Source organism: Syngnathus acus, chromosome 14 (genome assembly GCF_901709675.1).
Source record: "Syngnathus acus chromosome 14, fSynAcu1.2, whole genome shotgun sequence".
Classification (NCBI taxonomy): domain Eukaryota; kingdom Metazoa; phylum Chordata; class Actinopteri; order Syngnathiformes; family Syngnathidae; genus Syngnathus; species Syngnathus acus.
In genome coordinates, this window is record NC_051099.1 from 3,624,993 (window position 1) to 3,652,986 (window position 27,994).

Sequence of the window (27,994 nt, forward strand, 5' to 3'; positions counted from 1 at the left end):
GAAGAGTCCTTGGGGGAGCTTAATTTGAAGCAGGCCTCAGTCACTCACCATCCAAGTTTGCGTGAGCTGCCAGTGACTCATGGTGACACTCAACAGTCCACTTAAGTCCCACTGAGATCAAAAAACAGCTTTAAACAAAAACATGACTACACAGGAACTTGCAAACATACAATAAATTCCAGAACATGGTACGGTAAATGAACCAAATGGTACTTATTAGGTTAATTCATTCCAGAATTGGAGGACATTTACCTGACACAAATATGTATTTTTTTGGTGTACAGTAAATGATAGTTGTTGTGAGATAAGATACAACTGTAGCTGTGGTAAAAGTGATTTAATTAGAAGAAAAATAGCTTTTAAGCACCCAATAAAATTACTTTTCTTTCTCTTGGCCCTTCCTTTTCATGATCAACTTGTATATCATATATAACAAATAATATACGTTTTAAACTTGCTTTTCTTGGCATATTAAATTGGCTACAAGCGCAGTCGTTGACTCTCCACCAGATGGCGCCCGAGACGACAGTGAGTTTTTAATTATTTTTTTTAGCAAAGATAAGCAAGATCAGCGACAACAATGACTTGAATGCCTTCAATTTCACCCTGACAGCTTTTTGGCAGTCAGCAAAATTACACGCGCTCACGCACACACTTAATTGGCTTTACACGGATGTCTATTCACGAGTAAACAATGGGTTTAACACCACCAGGCTAATCATTTTTATGAACTACGATGCAGCAATATTATAATATTTACTGTTTTTAATTATATTGGCTAGTTTCAGGACCCTTCTCCTTGCCCACATCGTTATGTTTTGTTTGGTTCATAATTTTAATATAAAATATGTCTTATCGAAATTGTTAATGGTATTTTTTGACTGATTATTTAAAAGCATGATATGCATTTATATCAGCTTCATCCTGAAAAATGATCGGTACTGTGGAAATACTTTTACACAAAGTGTTGCAAAAACACCCCGTGATGATAACGAGATGATAAACAGATGATTGTGTGAAGGCGCACACAGCATGTTCACTCAGCGTGTGCGCGCTCACCGCCCATTGAAGGTGACTTTGTGTCTCTCGCTTGCCTGCGTGTCTCTTCAATCAGCGACAATTGACAATCAGCGTCAAAAAACTATTTCACAGCGACAAAATGGAAATAATTGGTTCCAGGCTCAAACTGCCTCCACGGTAAAACGTTTGCACGTGACTTGAAGAAAATAGAAGTAAAACAAATTCGAACTCACCATTTGACGACAGCAAGAGGTTTCTTAATGAACTGCATTTATTAAGTATTGATTTTTTTGTTTTGTTTAATATTACTTAACAGAAATATTGTGCTTGGACGAGTGCGGAAGAAGACGAGTGCAAAGGTTGTGGGAGTACACAGAAAGCACTGCTTTTATTGGACTGCACTGGACCGGACCAGGTGGGGCGCCACCAGGTAAAAGGGATTTGGGGTGGATTTAAAGGAGGGGGGGGGGGGGGGCAGCCATGGTTAAGGCAACACACAAAGAGCATGCAGATATACAGTCACAGAGGAAGGACATCATCATATTGCTTGTCAAAGTCTCGCTCCAAACATCCAAATTGTACAAAAAGGAAGAAAATAGGCTTCTCGCGCTAAGGAAAAATACACGTTTGTTTGTTTTTAAAGTTGTCCCGCCCTCCTACAAAGAAGACTCTAATACAAGAAAATAAATATAGCAAAACAAAATGCCAGAGAAAGATAAAAAATAATTTAAAATAGCTTTTTCTTCTTTTCATATATGTTCAATAGTTCTCTTTGCTATTCACAAATGGCACAACATTCTTTCGAAATAAAAAGAAGACAGAAGGATAAAACCCCTGCGACATTCATATTCATTTGTTGAACAAAAAAAAAAAAAAAGCTTTTGATGCAGCAGAGGATTTTTTTTTTTTTTTAAGGATTCAGATTTGGATCTGGATTAAGTGCTGCTTTAAATGTTTAGTTGAGGTGCTTTCTTTTTCTGGTCAGAATCAGGTGATGAGTTTGTAAACTTGGTCCATGACCCCCCCCCAGGGTTCGGTTCATAAAAATTGCAAGTGCGCTCTAATGCGTCTCGACGCTGCCCTTTTATTTCTTTTTTGATGATTTAATACCCATGTGGACAAAAACATCCTGGGCTAAATTATGCCAGCAAATAACCAGATGCAAATTATTCTTTTTATCTAAGAAAACGAGGCAGAAAATACTACACGTTCATGATGACATGCTAACATGCTAAACCGTCAAGTCTATAATGTGTCTAGTCTCGGTTTACATGCTAGTTGCTATGATAATGTCACCGAGTGGCTGATTTGGTTGGCTGAACCGGACCCGAGGGGGGGACCAACTGGATTAAAGCAAACTAAAGTGTAATACTAAGTAAACAAATAAGCGCGTGAAATTCTTTGCTTTATAACCTGAAAATTGTAGTTGATTAAAGGTAAAAAATATGCAAAAGCCAAAGGCAAACGAATTTGTAATAACACTTTGTGCCTCAAGAGGGCAGGAGCGAGTCACTAGACCGGTTGTCTTAAATAGAGTAGGAGCTCACAATGAGGTTAGCATTTCAACCTGTTATGGGCGCTTTGTTGCAAAACGCTACCGATGACAAGATGAAGTTGAAATTGTGTATTCAGAAGTGCCATCAAATCATTTATCAGTCCACATATATTATTCTCGTTTTCCCTCCACGCTTTAACCATTGTCAAATCTATTCCCCAAATGACTTTCTTCGAGCTATAGTGCTACCTGTTGAATGTGTTTTCACGTGGTCAGAGATTTCAGTTTTTAAAACAAGTGTCACATGACCAGAATCCCTCGATGAAAAAGAAATAGAAGTTATTTGAAAAAAGATCGGAATATGATCTGAACGTCACAGCCAACAACAAATCCAAAGTAGCACACGACAGTTACTTAGCATCTACTCGACACAGGAGGCAAAGATTCCCTCTTGTCTACATTTGCCTAGGAAGCTAGTTTGCGAGGAAGGAGAGGGCGTGACCGCCACACTGTAAATATTGTCTGATAGCGGTTTGTGTACACTGACAAGACATAACCACCGTGTCTTATCACTACTACGTGCTACGACCTTCGCTGTCTACACAGAAAACATCAAAAGTTGTCATTCTTGTTGCCAGCAGTACTATTAATAACAAAAGACTCTTGGAAGGAGCGCATATAGGAGTATTGGCTTCGCATACCGGAGCGTCAAGAAAGGACATGGAGACATTAGGAATGCATACGGGAGTGTCAGGGGCACATCCAGGAGTTTTGTACGAACATACAGAAGCATCAGGAACGCTTCGGGAACGTATTTGTAGCGTCCGCAACGCATACACTCGATAGCTGACGCCTGGTCGTATCATCAAACCCTGTTACACCAAACCTGCCTTAAATGAGTGTGTGATCGTCAGTTCAGCAGTAACACGCCGTTTTGAAACATCGCGTCGGAATTGCGGAGCGACACAAAAAAAACAATACAGGACGTAAAAATTGGGCCCACGCAGCTGATTGGCCTCGGCATTATGGTCGTATGACCATACCGAGTGCTCAGTAGTCGTCCAAAGTGGAAGTTTTCGACATACACGCGTCGCTTTCTTTATATATATATATTCATATAGATACGTTAGCGGTTGCTAGCGGAATCGTTTAATTTTTATGCAAAAAAATAAAACATCAGTCAAGTTAGAGACATTATTTTAACCATTTTTCTTAAAACCCCTGAGATAACCACAGACGTCCTTCAATACAAAAACAGCAAAGTCTTCTTTTTTTTTTTTTTAAATCGCACAAATTGTCGGACAAACTTGGTCGACATTACGTGGGAGTTTAGCCTCGTTAGCCTAGCCACGTGATCTGTTGGCTAAAGTAAATGGAACAGGAAGTCGGACGTGCTAAATGCTGCCCTCTAGAGGCTGTTAACTGGCACTGCACAACGTTGAAAACACACCTCTGATGATAGGGCGTGAAAAATGGCAAAATATTGTCCGTACATCCTCTGTTCAGGCACTCTAAAATGATTAAGGTGACACATTCGCATTGATTGTTCTAAATCGGATTGGGCGACAGCTGATTGGTCGGCAATTGTTTGGCTAGGAGCGGGGTCTTTGAGGGGAGGGGGTGCGACAGAAGGCACAGAGTTTATTCCAGGCAAAGAAATGGAATTTTGAATAAGGAAGAATGGTTTTGTACGTTCTTATCTTTCTAACTCCAACTCTTCATCCACGTGGAAACGACCAAGCGTCTTTTTTTCGTAAACCAGCCAGTGCTAATAACACTATACTTGTGCTTTCCGACGCCATCTGCTATTCAAAGAAGACCCTGAAACCAGCCTTGGTTACGCTATTTAGAAGAATGCCACAAAGACTACAATAACGAAGTCTTTCAACGCGCAAAAATCGGATAAAAAAAAACGAACGCCTGTTTCCTATTTTCGTTCGTTACCTAGCGGTGACACGCGAGGAGGCTAGTGGCTACATTCAAAGAATGCTCAGGGCACAGGTGGAGAGAGTCGGCTAGCGAGAGCGCTAGCATGTCTGTGATGCGTTCAGGGTCCTTAGGACGCCATGACGCTCCGCCTCAGCAGGTCCTCCTTCCCGGAATGCAACTGCGCCAGGCGGAGTTTACGTGCGTCGCCAGGGCGCGTGTCCAAGTCATCCTGCTCGCCGTCGGAAAAGTAACCGTCGCCGTAGAGCAAACGCTCGTCCTTGGGCTCGGACGCTGACCCGCCGCCGCCTCGCCCTCTAGATTTAACTTGGCGTGACATGCGCAGCCGTGGGGACGGCGCGACGGGCGGCAGCCTGGACGTGGCGCTTTTGCTGCCCCACGGCCCGCTGTCCTCAGAGATGTGGCAGGAGTCCATTTTGGAGATGGGCGGCTGCAGGTCGGAACTCCTGGTGTGGTGACGGTGGAGGTGGTGATGGAGGACTCTGGAGGAACCTCGGGACCCCTTGCGGGCGCCGTGCTTTTCCTCCGTCCCTCTGCCCGCCCACGCGGCCTTTACGGCAGAGGCGCCGGAACCTGAGCCGGCGGATAGAAGTGTCCGTGGCGGCAGCGGTGCGGTCCCAGAGGTGGCCGTGTGTCCGCGGGCGCGGGATTTGCAGTTGCCTCTGGATTTGCGACCTAGCTGGGGCGTCTTCCACGTGGACTCCATTGAGTTTTCCATCATCAGATTGAGCAAACTCTCTTCACCCTGCAGCAGCTGCAGGACAACCAGCAAAGTTGGGAACATTTAGCCTAACTCATGATTGCCATTTTCAGGTTCCCAATAAAAACTGCCTTAGGGGATGGGATATAATTCTTTGTGGACTATCACCTGGTCGGACAGCAGGCTACCACTCTTGTCTCTGTGCTGTGGACCCAGAGCCCACTTGGTGAGCATGTCGTCGGCTGTGATATGCACAGACTGAGCCAGCCAGCTGTCGAACAACGGGTTGTCCAATGGGAAGGACTTGGACAAACCTAGAGACAAAACACAGATCAAAAAGTGAAGTCTGTGTAAAAAGAAATCTGGAACGATGTGCCGAGTAGGACAGCAGGAGGTGCTGTTTGGGTGCCTGCGACACCACTGAGCCTTCACACAAACTGCATACACATAAACACACACACACGTTTGTTTCCATGACGCAGCATGCCTCTGCAGGAGAGGCGAGGGAGGTGGAAAATTGAGCAGGAAGGTAAACACGCAACCGTGGACACGATGTGACGCATGTTTTTACACATGCAAATAGGAAAGCAATAAAAATTGGCAGAATGTCACGTGTTCATTTTGACAGATCCAGAGCCCTGCTAGGCCATTTTCAAATGATGGGTGCTAACAAGGTCTTCTTACACTATGTTTAGAAGCACTCGGACAATAATGTTAATAATAGCGTTTGATCAATTTATAGTTGAGTCGTAAAATGTACCTATCTCCTTAAGCAGCGAGTCACTGTCTGACTTCCATCTTTCCTTTCCTTTGTCAGGACTATTCTTCCTCCTGCTCTCCTTCCCTGCACTCAGCTTTCCTCCTCCTCCACCTCCACCTCCCTTCTGGGCTCTCTCTGCGGGGAGACACAATTATATATTATAAAGGTACTTCGTTAGCTTCCCCCTCCATGTTGGTTGTAAATATTGGGTAAGTGCCGTTAGCATTGGCAAGCTAACGCTAGTCATTGTTTTGTTATTACTACGCGTGATAAAAAAATTGTTCACCTTAATCAACGTTAGTAATCAGGAGCCACATGCTGCTTCATCAAACCAAGACATTTTTTTTTTTCCATTTCCTCCATTGTGACCGTTTTTTAATCTCCCGCAAACCAAATTTTTGTCACCCATTTAATTTCCTTAATCAGATATTTTTTTCCCACTTTTGTGTGCATCGTAGCTCAGTGGGGCAATCATCTTTTGGGCTTTTCAAGGACAAAAACGGAAGATCTCCCCCCCCCCCCCCCCCCCTGCAGCTTGTAATCTGCGCACACATCCAACTGCATCAGCAGTGCTTTCAAACACCATTTTACAAGCTTTTATGTGCATTATTTAAGGCCCTCTATCCTAGCACGTATAAATCCCAATTCTGAGGGCTTTCCTATACTCAAAATAATGAGCAGAACTGCAAAAAAAAAAAGACCACGATGTCATGCAGGGAAAAGATTTCAAGCCCATTCTGGCCATTCCATTCATGCAATACCTCTCCTCCCAAGACTTTCTTTCAAATGCTGTTTACTCGCAGCAGCTTTAATTCTTATTATTTATGCTGTAAAGACCTCTCACCCCTCTCTCGCTATGCGGGAGATACACGTTATGCACAGTGATTAATGACCTCGCTTTCCAGATGCACTCAACTGCAGCATAAGTGTGTGTGTATGCGTGTGTGTGTCCTACTTCGTACCTGAGCTCATTAGCTTTTCTTCCTCCCTCCCTCCAGCCCTCTCCTTCCCTCACTCCCTCTCTTATCTTTACTCGGACTGCCATCCCATAAACCTTCCCACCCCTCTCCTTGCTCATTTCGCCTGCCTTTGTCGTACTTCGACACACACGCACGCACACAAATGTGCACGCACGCACACATACTCGAGGCGAGAGCAGATCAGAGAGGCCAAAACTAACCGCTGTCAGCTTGTCACAGTTGGAATGTAAATGTGCTGCACTTCCTGCATAACAATACTCATACTCATGCGTGTGTGTGTGTGTGTGTGTCCTAGAAAACTGTGATAGTGGCCATTTTGTGTTGGATACCACCCCAGAAATTCAATAGGCCATTCCTGCTTTTGAGTCACAGGGACAAGGGTTGGAAAAAACTTTATGCTCAAGAGCTTCAACTGCCAGGTTATTCGTAGGGTAAGAAAAAAAATAGACAAAAATAGATATGCATATTTTGCAAACAAATTAGTTTGCATTGCTCATGACTTCAGTTTTGAAGAAGTCCAGCTGAGCTTTATAAATGGTGGAAAAAGCTTGAAATGGAGGTGAACGAATGAAAATGGAGGGGACCGAGAAAGGAACCCTGGGGTACACCACAAGGACAGATGGAGCTGTTTTTACCTCCGGCCATGTCTTCTTCCAGCAGTTGTATTTGCAAGTGGAAGATCTTCTCCTGGAGGTCGCACAGGCTGTGCTTCATCTTCTCCCGCCGTGTTACCATGTAGCACAGGTTACGCACCTGGGAGAAGACGAATAGAAAGAAAGGGAAAAAAAAACGTTTTCGTTCGCTTTGAAATGAGCATTTGAGTGCTTTGAATGCAGGCCAAAACACTTGCAGCTAACACACCAAAAACTGGATACTTGCCAGTTGAATTGTATGACGCTAACTCGATTATTATGTGTCTCTGACCACATCTGTGTGTGTGTGTGTGTGTGTTTTGGCTGCAGGCTGACTGTTTATCTGCTGATCTTGATTGATCGGTCTACTCGGCCTATCTGGCCCGTTCTATCCCCATGAGCGAGTACACCGTGGATGAAAATAGCTTCTCAACCGGGACACAATGTGCGGAACCTTTCTTTGATTAGGCAGCTAATGTGTGTCTGTGCGTGTCATTTTGCAAAACAGGATACATAACAGGAGGGTGGAGCACAAGGGGTAGTCATTTGTTTACTTTCAAACTTCCTTCTCACTCATTCTCTGCATCATCAAACTGTCATTTTTCAGCCCCTGAAGACATTTGTGAAAATGAAGCCCCCTAAAGACCGGATCTTAGCCAAATTAAATTTAATAGACAAGCCTCAACGAGCAAACCGAACAGCGACATGAAGTCTGCCATTTTGATTCCGAGCGACCGTTTTAGACATTGCAACCGAACCATGTGCGCTGGCCCCGAACTATCTAAATATCACCGCTATTGATCTCTAATTGGCCCGCTATCAGCGCACGGACAGTCGGCGTTTGAGCAAAGATGGAACGTTCCCAACGGAGAACGGCGCCAGAGAGAAAATCAACAAGTCATTTGTCACTTGTTGAATCAGCCATTTGTCACACGGCCGCCACGTAAAATCCAGACGTCATCACATCAAGCCCCATTTAAACGCCATCTCAATGCAGAGAGCACCTCGCTGGCACATAGTGTAGTATAGTGGCACGCTATCCGTGTCAAAGACGTGCGTGCGTGCGACGACGTGTGCGTACATGTGCCCCGCCCCCATTGTCTTATCAAAGCCGTGCAAATTTAGGGTTTGACTGTCCGTGAATTATTTATCTCCGCCGAGGCCGTGGAAACACACAAGCGGCAATAAATATTTATACGCAGCCTCATATTTATTTCATTGCGGTATCAGAGGGGCAGCTAGCGGGAAGGAGGTAGAAATAAAAACAGGTGAAAGACATCGATGAGGGTTACTATTCGTAGCCGTGCTGCAGTACGACACGGGTAAAGTAGGAAGGGAGGCAAAATTAAAAAAAATTCCACAAGCACTACAGGCTCACCTTATTATCACGGCGCAGCTTAAAATGCCGAAGGAGTCGCGCCGAGAACTATTACTAACCAGAGAATGTCATTTCTGGAGGAAAATTGCGGGTGGATGCTCAAGAGCAGACACTCAAGTGAACTGATGCGCAATGAAATAAAATGAAACTGGAATACAAAAGTAAATATGGGCTTTGCAGATGCAGGTTCTGAATGTTTACTGAATTTGGGGGATATTTGAAAAGTGCAGCGTATCAGTTCAGAAATGCGGAAGGGTGAGTTGAATTTCTAAAATGTCTGTCATGTTTGTGTTTTGGGGTTGAGGCTGCTCGCATTTGGAGCCCGTCCGACGGGGCGGGCCCGCTTGCCGACCGCCTTGCGGCTTCTAAGCACTCTTGTGAGCTGTATTTGTGTGTGAGAGCAGGCTGAGTCATTGAATAGTTTTTTTTTTTCCTCGCTTTGTCCTCTGCCTGAACCCGAGAAAGTTACATAAGACAGTTGATGGCAGACACGAAGACGCGAGATGGGCCTCACTAATACATTTACCCACCAGAGAAATCAACTCAATTGTCATCTGGCATCTCGTTCCCCACGCAGGCTTTTATATTTTTGTGTGGCTAAAATACATCTTGGAAAAGTAGCCCTCCCCAGAGGCCTGTAAAAGGAATGAATTTCGTGTCGGATCTGGGGTTAGGAAATGGTCGTATCCATCTAACAGCGCCATGAATAACAACAGTAAATACCACAGAAAATATGAAGTATTATCAACCGTGACAATACCGAGGTGAATGGATATGAATGGCGTTCTCCTACGAGCAAGTTGAAATTGTCTCGGTAGCTAGCCGCCCAATGAAGAAATACGGTTAGTCGGCCAATGCACGACGCTTTGTTGTTAGCATGGCTTTTGCATTAGCACTGGTAGGCCACAAATGGCGGTAATGCCTCATCCTTGAATCGTTTTGACAGTAGCCGGCGTGCTTGCGACACCTGCAACCACTCGGGAACAAAATGCCCACTCGGCGAAAAAGCTCACCGATGCTTTCGGGGACATCACGGAGCAATTTGCTACGCTGGCAGCACTTCAAAGACCGAGAGTGAAGCAAGTGGGGGTGTTTAATCCAGGGCGACATTAGCCCCCAGAAATTTAGACGCACACACACACATACGCATGGATGATGAATGGAAGGGGATTTTTCAATTTGCCAACAAATCAGAGTTGATTGGAAAACTCGCTTGTGCAACACACACGCATGCATGCACACACACAAAAAAAAAGAAAGACATGCAACACTTTCATCCTGACAGACGTACTTCAGGGCAAAATGGTGAGAAAAAAGATAACCCGGATATTGCCACTTGTCAGGAGATGGCATGTATTGACTTGGTAGTGAGCCTTTTCCATACTACCACGATGCTAACGTTAGCTCAATTATATAAAAAAAAAAACTTGCTTCTCATTGGCATTTGCTTTTTCGAGAAGCAAAAGTGCAAAAAAATTGAAATTGGAAATCTGAATTCTTCAAATTGTATTTTCGGTTAATAAAACAAGTAAAGCAGGACACGGCTTTTAATTGATTTGATCAATTAATCCTATTGCACTTGTAACGGCGCTAGCTTGACATTATCCACATTACTTCGATTTTGCATGAAGTCTTTTCCCACCTTTTCAACAGACTTATCCGCCCCGGCGTTTATTTACATAGGGATTTCCCCCTCGACCGCCGTTACGTCGGCTCATATTGACGGAATAAACAACGTGAACGGCGTCGATAACGGGCGCTGGATCTCGGGAGAACTCCAGATGGCGAAGCCAGCGGTCAATAGATCGACTCTAACTCGCGAGCGACGTGACCGTGATGAACCCGAGCGGAGTTAATCTTCGCGACGGCGTGAGAGGAGACACTGGAGAGCACTTGTTGAAGTCTCGCCGCCTTCTAGGGAGCTATTGGACACTTTATCACCATAAGAGGTAAGAAAGTGTTTGAGAAAAGATCGATAAAGACAGTAAATCACCACTTGGGCACTCTTCAAATCTGAGGCTACTTGGCTGCCTGCGGAGGATGCACCCCCCCCATTTTTTTTCCCCACTCACCCTCTCCAAGTCTTGTCGGAGGTGTGTGAAAAGCTTGAGCCTTCGGTAGAGGACGTCCTGCTCCTGCTGGGCCAGGTTGTCCACCTCGTCTCGTTTTAGAGTCACCAGAGGTTGGTTGAAGTTGGCCTTCCTTTTCAGTTTCCAGAACTGGTACAGGAAGTCCACCTAAGGGAGGAATGTTTTGATAGCATTGACCCGCACGTTTGAGTTCCGTGACGTGGTTTTCTATGAGATCAGGTAGTACCTGCGTGACAGGCAGCGCCATGTTCTCCGCCACCTCGCCGGGGTCCACCAGTCGGTAGAACTCGTCCTCCAGTTCCTGGAGCTTCTGCTTCCGCTGGCTCACCTTGTCTCGCTCCAGCTGGTCCCGCTCGGCCCTCTCGGACACACTGTACGGTACCAAACGGGGTTCCGGGAGCTCGGGCGCCCGCTCGGGTCGGGCCGTTCCGCCGCCGCTGTGCTCCAGACAGAAAGACTTGAAGCGGACTTCGTCGTTCTCGGCCAGGATGGTCCTCATCTCCAGACCGTGGTCGAAGGCGCACGTCACGTGGAAGGCCACAATACACGAGGGCATCGAACACTGTCAGAGGAGAAGAACCTTATCAATTGGCTTTAAGGTCTGAATTTGGTTTTGTGGGTGTGCTCATGCCAACTAAATTTGCTAGCAAAGAATTAAGGCAGCAGTACCTGTATGCATGTTCCGGTGTGCTCTCGACATAAGCTGCAGGACAGAGCCCATCGGCTGGCGGGAATGTGGGACACCTTAGTGATGGGCTCCATCTTCTCCGGACAACCTATACTCACCTAGCACACACACATTTTGGAGCAATTCAAAACACCACTTTGCGTTTCATCATAATGCTGCATTGCTGTTGTTGATTTCCCTCGTTTGTTACTGTGCCCATCCATGACAGACGATTGCTCGCTGCCGCGACTAATTGATCCGTCGGCTAATTGACCCTGATGTGTCACGCACATCAACACACACACACTGGCACAAATGGAGGGAAGTTACTCAGAGGCTCTACTGTTTGTGTGTTTCTTTCCCAGCAGGAAAACAGGGAAAACTCATAAAAATTGCATTGATAGAGATGATAGCAGAAAAGCTGTGTGTGCGTGTGTAAGTGCGTTTAAGTGAGACCCATTGTAGAATTGTAGGCTGCTACACACAACGCTGCAGGGGGTGTATCATCTGAAAGCTTGACACACACGCAAGCAAACACCCCCGACACACACACTCTTCCGGCAGCTTTCACACAAATGGGCCAAACTCTACAAGTCAGACGTAGTGTGTGTGTGTGTGCATTCTGTGAGTCCTGTGTGTGTACTTGTGTGAAAACATCGACTTGTGACGATGCACACAAATAAACACACTCGAAGTGAATATATCCAAAGGGAGACTAAGGGCCTCTGCAGCACTGCAATGGTACAGCACAACAAGCTAGGCTAACATTAGCATGTGAATTTATTTTGAGCAAGTAGTAGTAGCAATAACAGCAAGCCTCACCTCAGGTATCCATAAGGCACAGCTGACGTGGACCCACTTGGTTCCACTGCGGGTGGGTTTGAGGGCGCCGCCCCGCTTGGGGCACAGCAGACACTTGGGCTGCACGCCCAGGGCGCACGTCCGACAAAGCCAGTTGCCCTGCGGGACCTTCAGGATGCCGTAGCAGGCCTGCAAAACAGTTAGCAAGCTAAGCTAATCAATGCTAGCTAAAGGCTAAAATGCAACATTTGTATTTAGTAAACAACAAAAGTGAGACCTGGTGCACGCAAACGTTGCACTTGTCGCAGAAGACCATCTCATTGCCGTCCTCGCCCTCGGGCGAGCGGCAGACATCGCAGACCACGTCCTCGTCGTACTCGATGCCCAGGCCTTCCTCTGCCTCGATGGCCTGCCGCATCTTCTCCTCGCACACCCGCTCCAGCTCGACCAGAACGCGCTCCATCGTCAGCTCTGCCAGCTCGGGCATCGCTGATGAGATATCCGGCTAACGTTAACATCTTAAAGCTAGCTTGCGTCAATAAATTCGTCTGGTTTATTTCTCCTCCCTCACTGTAATCAAATAACCAAGATAACGCCAGGCACTCACCCATCTGCGCAAACTCTTGGTTGACGAGTTCCAGCCAAGCCACGTCCGTGTCGTCCAAGTCGTAGCAGCCGTACGCTTGGCCGGGAAGAGGCAAAGGGTCGCCCTCGTTGGACGTTCTACTTGGTGACTCCGGCAGTAGCCTGGGCCCAAAAAAAAAAATCTCAACCGTTTAATGGCCTGCTTCAAATTTGCAGCGATGACACAATAATTGTAGGACAAGTCCATCTTTGAAGGTCCGATGGAAATAGCCACAATGACCAAAATGGCCACTGTAAGTCAAAATGGCAGACTTTGTGTGTATTTCCTGGCACGGGATCACGAGACTGTTTGTGGGTCACGTCGGGAAATTCCTCCGGGCACTGTCTGCTCTCCAGTGCTTCCAGACTAAAATGTCTCGGCAGTCAACGAGAGAAGGAAATGGGGTCGGGAACTCTGCGTGACCCACTAGCCCTCGACTGACATTAAAGTCATGTGACGCAACAATCACAACAGCGGAAAAATGCATACAGTCAACCACATCCAATAGGTCAACTAGTCACCGCCTTACAAAAATGTGAAGGAAAAAAAACCAACACTTTTGCAGAGTCATTTACATTTAATATTTCACATTTATATTCAAGGAATCGAGTGTAATGTCTATACTTAAAACAACTTACCGTTTTTTTCCGTGTATAATACGCCCCCATGTATAATACGCACCCTAACAATGGCATGTTGATGCTGGAAAAAAGCCTGTACCCATGTATAATACGCACCCAATTTTTTTTTTTTTTTTTAATTTATTTTTTTTTTTCTTTTTTTTTTTAAGTCCCAATGATCGTCACACACGCAGGGAGGCAATGGGTCCCATTTTTATAGTCTTTGGTATGGTCTTAACTAGGCTGGATGTATTTTTTTTGTTGGCGTTGATTTCTCCGACTGCCCATAAAGGCACCACCGCGATCAGATGAAAAGAGAGGAAAGTGACGTGCGGACATGTGAAAAAGGCGGCTCTGTATGGGAGAGACGTTGAAGAGGAATAATAACACCCTTGGAAACCAAAACTTGACCCTCGTCGTGACTCGGAGCCGCAACAAATGTTTCGGATTTGTGTAGGGTACATTGTGACAGCAAACGAGCAGGTGATCGAGCAAGCGTCTGATACGAGAGCATTGCGTTCGTATGGAGCGTGTTTGAAGTGAACAGCAGAGACGAAAGGAACAAGGCAAAGTGTTGTGAAATAAAATATTACCTGTAATACGCATTTTGTTATTTGCTGATTGTATTAAGCTATCACATTCATTGTCAGTCAAGAAGAGAAGAGGACTATTATCCCTTCTTTGACGAAATGACCAGAGCACAGTACAAACACACTATTGTTCTTTCGGTATTTATTCAACCCACATTCTTTCACAACATGACAAGAAGAGAACAATACATAAATCAATACTCGTACCAGTACCATGATTTTCTTAAAAAAAAAAAAAAAAAAAAAAAAAATTTCTTTAAAAATTTAAAAAAAATTGTACCCATGTATAATGCGCACCCCAGATTTTAGGACAATAAATTAGTTAAATTTTGCGTATTATACACGGAAAAAAACGGTAGCTTGATTTGTTGACCCACAGAAAGTCCATCGGACCAGTGAGCGACGAGAGTGGTATTAAAATGCGCTTTTACAGCTTCTTTTATTATCTGAAAGAAACAGACTGCTCTGATCTATTTCAGTACAAGATTATAATTAAATAACAAATAGATAACACACTGGGTACACACACAGACACACACACACAGGGAGATGAGACAATGGTCTGTTATGTAAGGTGCAAAGCAGCTTGAGTGTCTCATTTCGGCAGTGTGTTACTTTAGTGTGTATATATGTGTGTGTGTTTGCATGTTCTTTTCGAAGACATTTAAGAGCACCATGTCCATTAGAAATGTGAGGCTTTCTATTCAATCTGTCACTTTCATTGCTTCCATGACTCACCTCCCACATAATCATCGCCAAGGCCACACTACATACAGCACACACGCAGGCAGCGTTACATAATCATAAAAAAAGAAGAAGAAAAAAAGGCACACTTTTTTTTCTATTGTGCAAGGTGGCAGATGTGACAAAGAACTGGAAAGAGGAGCCATTGCATTAACGATATGAATATATTTGTAATCTTTGTGTGCAAGGTGGCGGCGGTTATCATGCGAGACTTTTTACCTCCTTGTAAAACAATCATCTTTTGTCAACTTGTAAGTGTTGACATAGGAGACGTCTTCCCAGCGTGGGCTGGGCTCGTCTGACCCTCAAGAGGCTTTCGACACACGCATAAGAATGTCCGACTGATGGAGTTAAGGGTGGAAAAAAAAAAGGAGGAAATTTGACATCTTTAGCAAAGCAGAAGCTGCAAATGTTTTTTTTCTAATGTGCTCTTATTAAATTATGGCTTCATTAAAAACAAATAAAGTTGCGCGCTAGCAAATCTGCAAAAATGCACATTGCGAAAGAAAGAGCGCAATTAGAAGATGCCTCCGCCAGACGCAGACGTGACCTCAGAGGAAAGGCATGCACACAAAACAGTGAAACATGTGAAGAACACCACAAAAAAGCACCGATAAATTGCCACACTGAAAACTAGTGGGCTTACTCAACCCCCCCGGCCCCCATTCTTTAACATTAAGAAAATTAAGATACAACTAAAATAAATGTTGACAAAAATGCATTATGTGCTAGACAAAAAAATAAATCAGTGTAAATAATGCGTCATCTATAATTAAAATTCCAACAATAATTGCAGAATATTTCAAATCTAATTTTCCCCCCAAAAATTTAAGACACCATAAAAAAAATAAAAAAAAGTCATGTTGGCACTGGAAAATATTTGCTCAACATCATAAATGTGTGTGTGTGTGTAATGTCATTCTTGGAATAACTCTCTGCCACAGTCTGGCTGAGAAAACTGCGATTCCCCTTTCTTTCCCATAATCCCCCCTTTATACGCAAACCTTTCACACCAGTACACTCACTCTCTCCCGCTGTGTGTGTGCCAAGAGACACCCTCGCTCTCCATCCTCGTTCCCACACGAGCATGCAGACCGAAGCAGGATAAATGTAGTAAGAAACATACTGTATATTACGTGAGCACTTACAGCAATGTACAGTATTAAGGTTGCAGTATTTTTCTGGCCACACGGGGGCGGTAAGATCCAAGAGCGATGCTTGGAGTTCAACGTTCACTTATCCTCAAAGGAACACATCTATTGCTATTTTCTGAAAATATTCATTTATTTTTAAATATAACACATTGTCTTGTAAAATGACTTTTTTTTCTTTCTAAATATTTCAACTTTATTTTGGAAATAAACATAACTGTCATATTTGAATTTACACTGAGCTGCCATTTTGTCTGCTTGAGATGCCAGGAAAGCAAGCCTGTTGTCATGGATATGAGAGCGACTTATTAACACCTCTGCTCTAGAGGAGCCGCAGCCTGTACAAATAATCTTTGACAAAAGGATGAGGAGGAAATCCAAAGGGGAGGGAGGGGGGGAGAATGCGGGCACCGTTTGGGCAAACAAGGCCGGTGGGAATGTTTTCATTCATATCTTTCGCTCGGCTAGTTGAGGAATGAGACGCAGTGGGAGGAGGTTTGCTGCGTCCAGAGATGGGGATAGGCTCAAATAGCAGAGGGCAACTGCAGCCAAGTGGAGAATGTGGAGTGGTAAATTGCAGCATCTGGACAGCGACAGGGGTAAGACCGGCTAAGCTAGCATAGCCAAGAATAGATTGAAGGCCACGGGAGCAAAGAGCAAACAAGCAACAGGGCGAGCGAATATATCCAAAGGGAGACTAAGGGCAGCCAAGTGGGGACAGAGGAGTATAACAACAGGTTAGGTATGTGAAGTTGGACTCGTTAGGCTTAAGTACATTAGCGTGGGGGGGATTTGTTTATGTCAGTTCCAGCCGTCTATCTTCAAATATGACAATATTGCAGCGCTACTCAAGTGTGTTTGTCCTTCAAAAGATGATCAAGGTTCCTGAGAGAGATGGAGAGCCCATTATTAAAGGTACTCAAGGCACAATTCCTGGTCGGGATGATGTCACCACACACTTGTGTGTGTGTGTAAATTGCTTTTATGGCCCACTATGGGAAGGGAATGAGTCATGCTGTTGTTCCAGGAACCAATACAATATGGATGCGGTGACGCACAAACATTTACACACAAAAGGCGTCAGCATTAGCGGCAAACGTTCTGGAGCTAGTGTGTTTGCACTTCCAAAAGAGACTGGCGATGTGGGCTGAATTTTATCTACTTGGTTGCAATTCATATCTTCAAACCAAAATGTCTGACATCATATTGTACATATTTTTTTCAGTTCCTGCATATGTTCTGCTGCAGATTTTTTCTTGTATTCGCTTATGTGTCAGCCCGGATGTGGTAGGAACCACCAGGATGGGTGGAGGGTGAGAAAAGAAAAAAAAAAAAGCATGAAAAACAACATTTCTGGCCACACAATGTTCTCAACTACCCACAATGCAACTCGTTCTCCGTTAAGTGACAAGCAGGTTTGTCTCTGGAGACTTTGTGGTTTCCCTCGGGGCTGCTGACTCGGCGAACACCCCCTAAGATGAGAAAAAAAAATGCCGCAGCTAATAAAATTTAGCGAGCTTTGATTTTCTTTTTTTCCCTTTTGATGCCACGTGCCGATTTAAAAGATTTGTAAAGTAAAAGTCGACCCAGCGTGCGTAACAAAGCGTCGAGCACCGCCATCTTTCGATACTAGCTGGCTTTTTTGCTAAAGTATCAAACATCAAGAAGAGAGGAGTCGTATGAAAATAAATTTGGGGTGCAAGCGGTCAAAGCGGCGTCGTTAATCCCCCTCAATGATCCTCTGCCGCTCGCCGTCGAGCGAAGTCGTGGCGGGCAGAAGACATTGCCCTTCTCTGACTGGACGACATCCAACCAATCAAGGCAGCCAGTTGGAGCGTTCCGACTGGCTGGCTGGCCGACCTCGACGGAATGACAAGCAAAGCTGGACGCGCAGACGGCAATCGTGTCCAAAGAGTGACTCAGACTCCCGAGCTAAACCCGTTCACCTTTTCTTTTCTTTTTTTTTCTTGGACAGAACCGTATCCAAATAACCTGGAGATAAGTCCCTCGATGAAGCCTGATCAGGTTTGGCACCAGGCTCCAACCTTTCGGGAAGTGCTTGATAAATTATGAAAACAAGTCAATTCGGCCGGTTCGCGACCCCACCGCTGCGGTTCTGGCGACGACCGAGCTACGTGTTTATTCACCGCATCTCGTCTCTTTTGTGGTCTTCTTCGAACTGGGATGAATTCATCCCGAACTTTAGAGACATGTTAGCCGCCTGCGGATGCGCGGCATTCTTTCCACCCCCTCTTCAAAGTGAAAGCAAAAACCACAAGTGGAAGACGCTCCGGGCCGTGAACCCGCTGACGTTTTGGAGCAGTCAGCGTTCGGCACGTGATTACACAAGACTAAATCGAAAAATGGAAGTCCAGGAAAAAAGCTTATTGTGTGAGGACAGGAAGCGGCTAATAATACGCAGCCTCTACCAGGGGTCAGAGGTCAAGCTGTCCAGTAAGAAGGACGCCGAAACAGCTCAGTAAGGAGAGCGTCAGATAGAAGCCAGTCTTCATTATACTATTTTTTAAAAATTATATAATTTATTATATAACCTATAAAAAAATTATATAATTTATACTTGTGCGACGGTCAGAAAATGTCAGAAGCTTAGCGTGCAATAAATCAAAGGCTGTTTTTTTAATGACCAAATATGACTGACGTGAAAAAGGAGCGTTTATGACTCAAAAGTAAACACGAGACATGGAAACTATGAGTCGGATGCCAACTGTGCTCGTTAACACTGTCCCCTCTTTCTATGTGATAGAGATCTTACAAAAAAAACCTCAGTTTCATCTTTGAGGGATTTTCATGAGCTGCGGCGCAAATAAGCAAATGACGCTATAAAAAACAGCAGCTGCGATGGTTCCCGAAGGCATCGCCACTCATTTCTACCCTTTCATTTTGACTTTGGTGCACGCCTTCTGACCTTTTACTTGACACGGATGACTTTACAAGCGTGTCACTTACAGCAACGTATATAAATTATATTCTACAAATTTTAAGTGCTAAAAGCAGAACAAATGAAAGCTACACTTTTTTTTCCCCCCCTCCATTGCTCACACTGTAGTCAAGCCTGAGGCGCTGACATATTTTCCTCCTATTTTTTTTTCTCATGATGAATAATGACATCATCACTAAAAATTGTTGGAGTGAAGAAAAAGAAGAAGAAAAAAAAGAAAGGGGCTGCGGGCGCGTCTGGCTTTGACAAAACACTCTTCCTCTTGCACTCTTTCTCCCTCTCTCAGTCTTCACTTTTCATTCCAGGCTTAGAGGTTGCAGCCAAGATGAATAGATCTGCCAATAAATCCATAATAATGTGTTTTTGGGTGAAAATTTGACAATAATAACGTGAGACTAAATGTGTAATATTATGAGAAAAAAAGTTGGAAATTAAATTTGTTAAAAAAAAAAAAACAAATTCTAAAAAGACTAAAGTGACTCCTGATTGGCTAACGGCTACAGCGCCACCCACTGCTCTGGCATGCTCACTACATCAGCACAGTTGAGTGATGATTTCCAAGCGGGGAAGGACGGCTGCAGAGGAGTGACAAACGCTGAATGCAAGGCAAAAAACGAGAATATGTCCAATCACGCTGTGCCGTTTGTGTTATCTTGGCGCCCTCCGTCATGCACAACATCAAAGAGTCGCCTTCATTCACGCTGGCTTAGCTGGACCATGTGTCTTTTCTTGACAATCTGCTTCTCCGTCGCTGCCTATGGACGCACATCCATCTGCTCGCTCGCTCGTGTGTGTGCGTGTGAGCGAGCGAGTGAGATATGAGCCCATTACAAAGTGTAAATACTCAGCAAGACACATTTATCTCTTTCTGTGTTCGCTGCACAAACGATCGAGCGCAACGACGGCTCGTCAACTATTGACTGCTTTTTGTGCTCGGGGATCAACAGACATATGCACACAAAAATAAACAGGCTCGGAAAAGACACGGGAAGTCGGCCATTTTTCTTTGCGGAGTCTTTTTAGGACCATTTCTGGCCTTTTTATGTAGCATGTTGGTTTTACCTGACCAGCGGCTGCGGGATGGCCTCCAGGTTGGCGGGCACCTGCACTCCTTTCTCCCACTCTTGCCTCCAAGGGTCCGACAACACATAAAAGTCATCCGGGCCCAGCTGAGCAGAGTCGGGGAGCTTCATGGCCGTGATGAAATCGGTGCGAAACACCTGAAACAGAAATTTGGTGTTATTTTCAACCGCGCAGGAGTTACTTTTAACTTCAACGTGTTAAGGGGGCAAAAAAAAAACCAACAAGTTGTTATATTCATTATTTATTTATTTTTACTCAATCGTAACAGCCTCCCAAAAAAAATCTATATTGGACGCAGTAGAAGCTTTCAACTAAAGCGGCCCAGACTTGACACTGAATATGTCAGTTTGCGAGTAAATAGAGACGAGCTCATCATTAGTTCAGCTTGTGACATTTTTCGCTTGGCGGTGCGCCTAGAGATTTGCGCCTTGGCTGAACAAAGATTGAGAAACATCGCTCGGAGCGATACAAGTCTTACAAGCGTTCCAAAATGAAGCTCATTATGACCTAACGTGATGTCATCATTGCTCAGCTGACCGCAAACACCAATGAAATTAAAATTGCAACAAGGCAATCATTACACAAACAACTTCTGCATTTCTGACTCTGTGTGTGTCTGTGTGTGTGTGTGTGTGTGTGCATGCGGTGAGGTAGAAGGTGACATTTAAACCCAGGAAGTCCACTTTCACATCCATGTTAATGCTCCGCCACACACGATACTGACACTAGGTAACACACCTACATAGACACATGCTTTTGACAACACACACAATTTATATGCACGTGGGTGTGCGCATGTTCCACTTGCACTGACTTTACGCTGCTGAGTCACTTTCCCACAGAGGACAGTGACAAAGTGCTCTAAGTGCTTTTAAAGGCCAGCTGACATCACACACCACAAACACGTATGCACACACCCACATCAGTTTAATACTGGGGGGGAAAACAACAACTTTGACATACAGCACATTGGGTAATTAATTTTCATGTCTGTCTGGGGCAATAAGGGAGTGCTGTTATTGTAGCCATGCATCTCTGCCAATAGGGGGCGCCTACAAGTGGCTTGCGCCAATAGTGTACAAAGGTTGCATTTGGTAGCTATCAGAGAACATTTCTAGGAAAAGTTGAAGGCTCCCAGGAAATGATGCCCAAACTGCCCTCTTCAAACCAAAATGGCGACTTCCTAAATTGCTGGAGATTGCTTCTTGAGAATTTTTTGTGGGTCTACTCATGTCTACCAAATTTCATGTTACAAAGGTGCCAATTGGGGAATTAATTTTTGGCAGGATGAAGGCGCCTGGCCAAATCTTCTGAAGGCATTATTGGAAAGGATGCAGAAGTATCATCGTCATGGCGACCCAACACAACGTCATAGCAGATGTCGCCACTCAGACGGAGGAGGCTAATTTTAGCGTGGGGAGCTTGGAAGGTCAACAAGAGGAATGTGATGAAAACGATATGATCAACTATTAAAATGCACAACGCGGTATCGTGCAGCTGTCTTACTTTATTTTGGAACCCTACCCCTCGCTTTCAGCTCTAATCATTGAAAAGAATAATCAGTTTTTTTCTTTGGCTCCTTTTAGCGTGAATAAAACGAGTCACACTCAAGATGGCGGCTGCTACTTTGACTTCTATCCTCCCCGGGACGTAAAATAAAAACCGTGAATGGATACAAAAAGCCGCCAAAGAAACGTGAATGGGATTTCCTCCTCGGATTTCCTGCCACTGGCGCTAGCTCGTTAGCGACGCAGTGAGAAACGTTCAAAGAAACGCGCGAGGGAAATAAAAGTCAACAGATGTGTCACATGCTCAAAAGAAAAACCGGGATTGTGCTCGCAAATGGATTCCGCACCTGTGACGATGTGGTTGCACATTTACTGTAATGTTTCAAATCTTTATTTTAAAACCTCGTGCGTTTGAAAGCCAAACTTGCGAAGCCTATTTCGGGAAAAGCTCGGCCACCAGGTGAGAAGGCGGTGCCATGGTATGAATATGAAGAAAAGTGGTGCACGAGCGTGAGGCGGCAAACATGTTCTGAAAACCCCCAAAGAAAAAAGTGGGTCACTGACACGCCAGAGAATGAAGGAGACTTTCGAGACCCCCCCCCAAAGCCCCCACCCTGCCCCATCCTTCTTTTTCTCTCACTACTTGGGAGCGTGGTGTAAATAGTCGAACGTGCTAACAAATGTCTGCGAGGAAGATGTGACCCACTTTTGGAAAGCAATGCTTTAAAAAACAAAAATCAATATGCGAGCGGCGTTCCAAGCATGCTGCCATCATAGACGATACACACACACACACACACACGTGTTTAAATGTGGCAAAGGTGTGTTCACGTGTGTGTGTGTGTGTCTACAGCCAAGCAGCTCTTAGTTAATGGAGTAAAAATACAGATGTTTTACACACACATCCAGACATTCCTGTTGCTGTGATCTTCAGGTCGCTATGGCGTTGCACAGCTGTTTCTACCAGACTATAATGAGCGAGAACAGATGCTAGCCAGCTAGCTCACGCACGCGCACGCTAAACAAAAAATACATACGGCCTTGGCAGTTCTTACTAACCGCAGAAGATGGTGCACGGTGATGTTTTGTAAGGTAGACAAGTTTGCTTAGTCGATAACAACAAATAAAATGTTGCTGCGAGGCAGATTTCGGTTTCGATCTCGAATATTGATAAAAGCCTACTTTGAAATGGTACGGGAAATCCAAGATCAGATTACAAAACATACTTTGAAATGCTATTGACAAATATTTTGTGTATACGTGTGTCCGAGGGTGATGCTGCCACCATGTTTTGACAAGTGTCAACGCTTCCCTGCGGGCTACAAGCAAGCAGGCACGTTTCGCCAAAGACCAGCTTGAATGAGGCCAATTTGCACACACAAACAAGCACACACACACACACACACACACACACACACACACACACACACCGGAAGTTGTTTTATGATGCACACATACTCTTTTTTTAAATTGTAAACGCTGCCAGTAAAGAAGCGGACATTGCCTTCCTGTTAGTGCCCCAAACGGTCTTCATCAAAGCAGCGGGGCGGTTGGCCTTCGAGGAAAGACTCCGGAGGATGAGCAATTTATAGACCCGCGGCTTTTCGTTGAACTTACGCGTGTGCATGTGTGTGTTAATTTGAAACCCAAACATTACTTCCAAAATCATTTATTTCCACCCATGCAATCTGACTCAAACCTATTTTAGCGCAGATTAGCTTAGCGTAGACTCTGCTTGTTGCTTTGAGCACAAGTTATTTTTATGAATTGGTCTCCTTCAACCGGGAGGAATTTGCAAGCCACAGAGCGTCCTTCGCAGCGACCATTTTTTCCGCTTCTTACACCAGGGTAGTCATTTGAGAGTCCTCGGGGACCGCTCGAGGAGACCGCTCACGGCGGCCGCTCGAAGCGACCACTCATGCAAACCTGCCACTTTTCCCCACCGCACTGTGCCGGCCATTCAAGCTGTGTCGGGAGACCAATGTATTGACTTTGGACACAGCAGGCTGATCGAGTTTAACATAAGTGTGCTTAAAGCCCTAATTTGAAACACTAAGCAAGGCTTGAAACCTGACTCGGCAACTGTAACCCATCCTTGAAACCATGATTGGAAACATTAACTCCGGCATGAAACCCAAACATGAAACCTTTGTTAATTGGAACCCCATGCAAGGCTCAGCCAGGCTTCAAACCCTACTCACGCTTGACAAGATCATTTGTAGCGCTAACTTTTTGTCCCTCACCTCGGAATGCTTCTTGTGCTGATGTCGTACCCACGTGATGCTGGTGGCCGCGGCCGCGTTCTTGGACGACCTGGACCACGACGTCACCTGACCTGCAACAAAGAAAAACATAATGCTGAGAATAAGGACCCCAAAAAAAAACTCCAACAACACACACATCACACAAACATGTGGCAGCTGCTTAGCAATTAGCACAGGATGCTAAGTGTGTGTGTGTAAACAAATACCACCTAAAGATACAAACAATGTGTTTTGTGCATCATGTATGTCCAACATACTTACTGTCGGTGGTGTCCGAGTCGTTGCTGCTGGTCGAATATTTCCTCCTCTTTGTCTCGCTCTCCATCTACCGGGACAAAAACCAAGAAGAAGGGAAAGAAAAAGAAAAAAAAAATCATCTGTGAGATGAACAAGTCCACAATAAATCAATTTATTTGTGACAGACAGAGAGCAACTTGCTTATGAAATGATTTCTCATTTTATTCATGATATATTTTTTATTAATGGGCCCATTAAAGAAATTGTCCACATACTGTATGTAAATTTGCATCCGTTTGATTTTACACACACAACACTGACGCACAGTGTCCAGGAACACACATGCAGTAAACACACGCACACACAAGGACACAAAGTAAGAGCTACGGTCGTCATGGGATACTATTACTGACAAATGCGTCCATGATAAACACACATTAACTAACTTCCTGGCAAATGCACAACCAACTACACAAGACTGGCTGCGTGCCTCGGAACACACACACACACACACACACACACACAGAAGGCAGAGGTCAGTCACTTTGCTGGAGAATCTTTGCATATAAATTGCTTCATAACACCGCCTTGCCATCCTGGTTTTCACCTTCACCTGTCCCTCATCCCTCACGCTCTCACTCTGTCGTCCTTACGATAAGGACATAAGTATTTGGACAGCGTCCACTGGAGTAGGTGGTGATGGAGGCAAAGCTCAGACCAGCGAAGCGGCACTAACTACAAGTGTTAGAAGGGAACAAAAAAAAAAATTCATTATTTATTGATTATGTGATTTTTATTCAGTCAAAGTTCAGAATCGAACAAAAAAAGTCCTTATCATAACCAGGCCAAATTTGAAATGCTAATCATAATTTGAAATCCCTGCGCGTGGCTTGCAAATATTTTTCCCTGCAGAAAAATGGAAATGTACACGGTGTACAATCCGGAATCGTGAGAACCTCCCCCTCCCCTTTCCTCTTCATCCTCTTCTTCCTCTGTCTGTCATCGCACCACGTGGTGGTCCTTACCCCCCTTTTCAACCAATCACAGCTCAACACTCACTCACTCACACACACACACAAATGCACACTTCATACACACGTGTACACTGTATGTACACATGTGAGTCACATGACGATGGAGGCATGAGAGATGAAGAGATGAACGCCTGTAAACAACATCCTGCCACATAGGACACCCCCCGAGGGTGGAGGGGAGGGGAGTGAAGTACACACACATTTACGCACACACATCATGACTCATCTCCGGTTTCGGACTCGGCGGGAGGAGGGCGTCTACACGTGTGAGCGTTTGAAGCGCGTTTGAGTGAATGTCTGCGATGTGATGATGGGAAAAGGGGATTTGGTGTTGGGAGAGCGGTTGGGGGGTTGACGAGATGGGGGGGGGGGGGGGGGGGGTGTCACAAATGGGACCATTTAACAAGCCTCCTGACGATTGTGCTTTAATTGATTCAAGAAGGAGCGAGTGTGAACACCATCAAGTCGTGCCGACACAATGCGCCTCCATCCCCAAGGCGCAACACAACCCTCATTTGGACAGCCACCAAAACTTCCACACTGGAAAGCCTAAGCCAGTCTTGAAACCCTACTTTGAATTATTTGAAAGCCATTTTTTAAAACCACAAACAATTGCAAAGATTTTGAAAATTCAACCTGCTTTCGAAACCCTAAACTGGCCCACCAGCCACATGCTGCACACCCCTTCTTTGCCTGCACATCCTTGCTCTGTATTAACTATCAAATCCACACATTCAAATCCATTTGCCACTGGGATGGATGCTTTGGAGCAGCTGTTGCGCTTTTGACATGGAAAGGGAGCTGCAGTCACTTCCACACAAGAACTGGAGGTAAATATACACGACCCCCACCCCATCCTCCTCCTCCTCTTCCTCCAAAGCCTGCTCGATCTGCACAGCACGAAGCGGCAGCAGCATCGCCAGCGGGAGGAGGAGGTGCGGGTAGAGGGGTTGTTCTAATTCCTAGATACGTGTGTGTTTGTGTGTCCTAGTGTGTGTGGTGGCGTGCTCTGCCTTCCTAAAAGCAGAACGCCCCCCCCCCTTTATGCAAAGGAACCTGCAATTCCTCTGAGGGCTGTGAAGGTGCACTTCTCAAACAAACCCACTACAACGCGCATGCGCACTGCATCCGCCTCACTATCCGGCAAGTTTGGTGTTGCACGCCGCTGCGAATCGTGCACAATTAACTGCCATTACGCACCCCCAAAATACACTTGTCACCACGCGCATGCGCACTATCAACATGTGTTTTTTCTTATCGGAATGATTTACCTCACATGCACTACAGCAGGATGCCATCAGAAACACCAAACCGCCGCTCATGACGTCACGTGCACACAATATTACTGTACATTTCGTATTGCATCAGAACCATTGATGTGAACATCACATCAAATTTCACAACTGTGCTTGTGCATTTTATGTTACTGTAAAATTAGAATTTCATTCGCAAAGGGGTGTGTTTACCTTCTGCTGTGGGGGGGTCAAACGCGCCTGCGCACTACCAACGTGCATTTCCTCTTTAAATGTTACTTCCATCACACACCTTCCCACACGTACTAAGGATGCCAAAGTACTGCATCAGAACCACAAAGCTTATTATATTCGCATGCTATATGAATAACTATAAAACAGTGCCATAATAAAGCGATGTTTACCTTGTTCTGCTGGGGAGGGCGTCCCACCGATTAGGAGACCATCGGGATCCAAAAACATGTAAATGTTCCTCTGGCTTAACTTCCACGTTGGGTTGACAGGAGTCTTCCCCCTCCCACCCACCTTGACAGTTTAGAAAAAAAATCCAGGAAATCCAAAGAAAATGAAAACAAAAAATCGGGGGGGGGAGTGAGATGGAGAATGGAGAAGCTCCAGGTCACGGAGCCGAGGGGCCGGGGTGTCGCCGCCGCCGCCGCCGTTCAGTGCGCGCTGAGCGGCTTGCAGGGTACGACATGCTGCTTACTGGAAACAATCATGTCGCATTTTTTTTTTTTTTGCACGAAAATACACTAGCGTTCAAAAATGGATTGTCAAAAACCGATGTCCCCAAAAATATTGCAGTTTGTTTCGCAACCCCCCCACCTCTTCTCTGCTTCTTCCAAAACACACTACCACCTCCTCCTCGTCCCTCTCTGGCCGGCTGCACGGTGCTGGACGCGGTTGTGCACAAGACGAACGTTCCCCTCCGTTCGGCAGCCCTGCACGCTCCTCCTTAAAAAAAAGAGTGAGGGACTAAACAAATGTGGAAGAGGAAAAGAGCGGTGCAGCTTTAGCTTGAAAACTCTTTTGGCGCCATATTTATGGCGTACTTTGAATTGAGCAGCACGGTTGTTGCACTTCCTCGTTGCACCGACGCTGAGGTGCGAGCGCTCTCTACAGGTCAGTGACGGTACTTGTAGCAAGCCTGTAGTCAGTCACGTCATTGTGTACAGGATTGAGGAACAAAATGTACAAATGCTTTTTTGCGTATTATAATTCATTGTTGAATCGATGACAAACAAGAATCTATTTTTGACCCCTAAAAAATATTTATTTAATGGATGAGTGTAAGTATGTGCTCATTTGTGCCACTCCAAAACTGAACAAATGGTCGATATTTATTTATTTCACAATTTAAAAAGTGTTTCATTCATTTTCATTCATATTTTTGTAACAAGCGTCTATACACAAAAAAAAACACAACATGAATAAACAGCTTAATATAAATGTGTGG

General features: G+C 45.0%; 1 protein-coding gene across 2 annotated transcripts; it reads right to left on the reverse strand.

Moving 5' to 3' along the window:
• Window positions 1-1,356: 1,356 nt before the first annotated feature.
• jade2 (jade family PHD finger 2) lies at window positions 1,357-27,645 on the reverse strand. Of its 2 annotated transcripts, XM_037270700.1 has the most exons (14): window positions 26,943-27,645; window positions 24,276-24,339; window positions 23,994-24,085; window positions 20,222-20,379; window positions 13,078-13,217; window positions 12,748-12,959; window positions 12,492-12,659; window positions 11,672-11,788; window positions 11,229-11,564; window positions 10,985-11,149; window positions 7,538-7,655; window positions 5,923-6,057; window positions 5,331-5,476; window positions 1,357-5,216 (listed from the first exon to the last, which is right to left on the reverse strand). In XM_037270700.1, exons 2-14 carry the CDS (start codon window positions 24,337-24,339, stop codon window positions 4,572-4,574), a joined length of 2,496 nt encoding a protein of 831 aa, XP_037126595.1. In that variant the 5' UTR covers window positions 26,943-27,645; the 3' UTR covers window positions 1,357-4,571. The 2 variants fall into 2 exon arrangements, with proteins under 2 accessions (XP_037126595.1, XP_037126596.1); XM_037270701.1 differs by lacking the exon at window positions 5,923-6,057.
• Window positions 27,646-27,994: the final 349 nt, after the last annotated feature.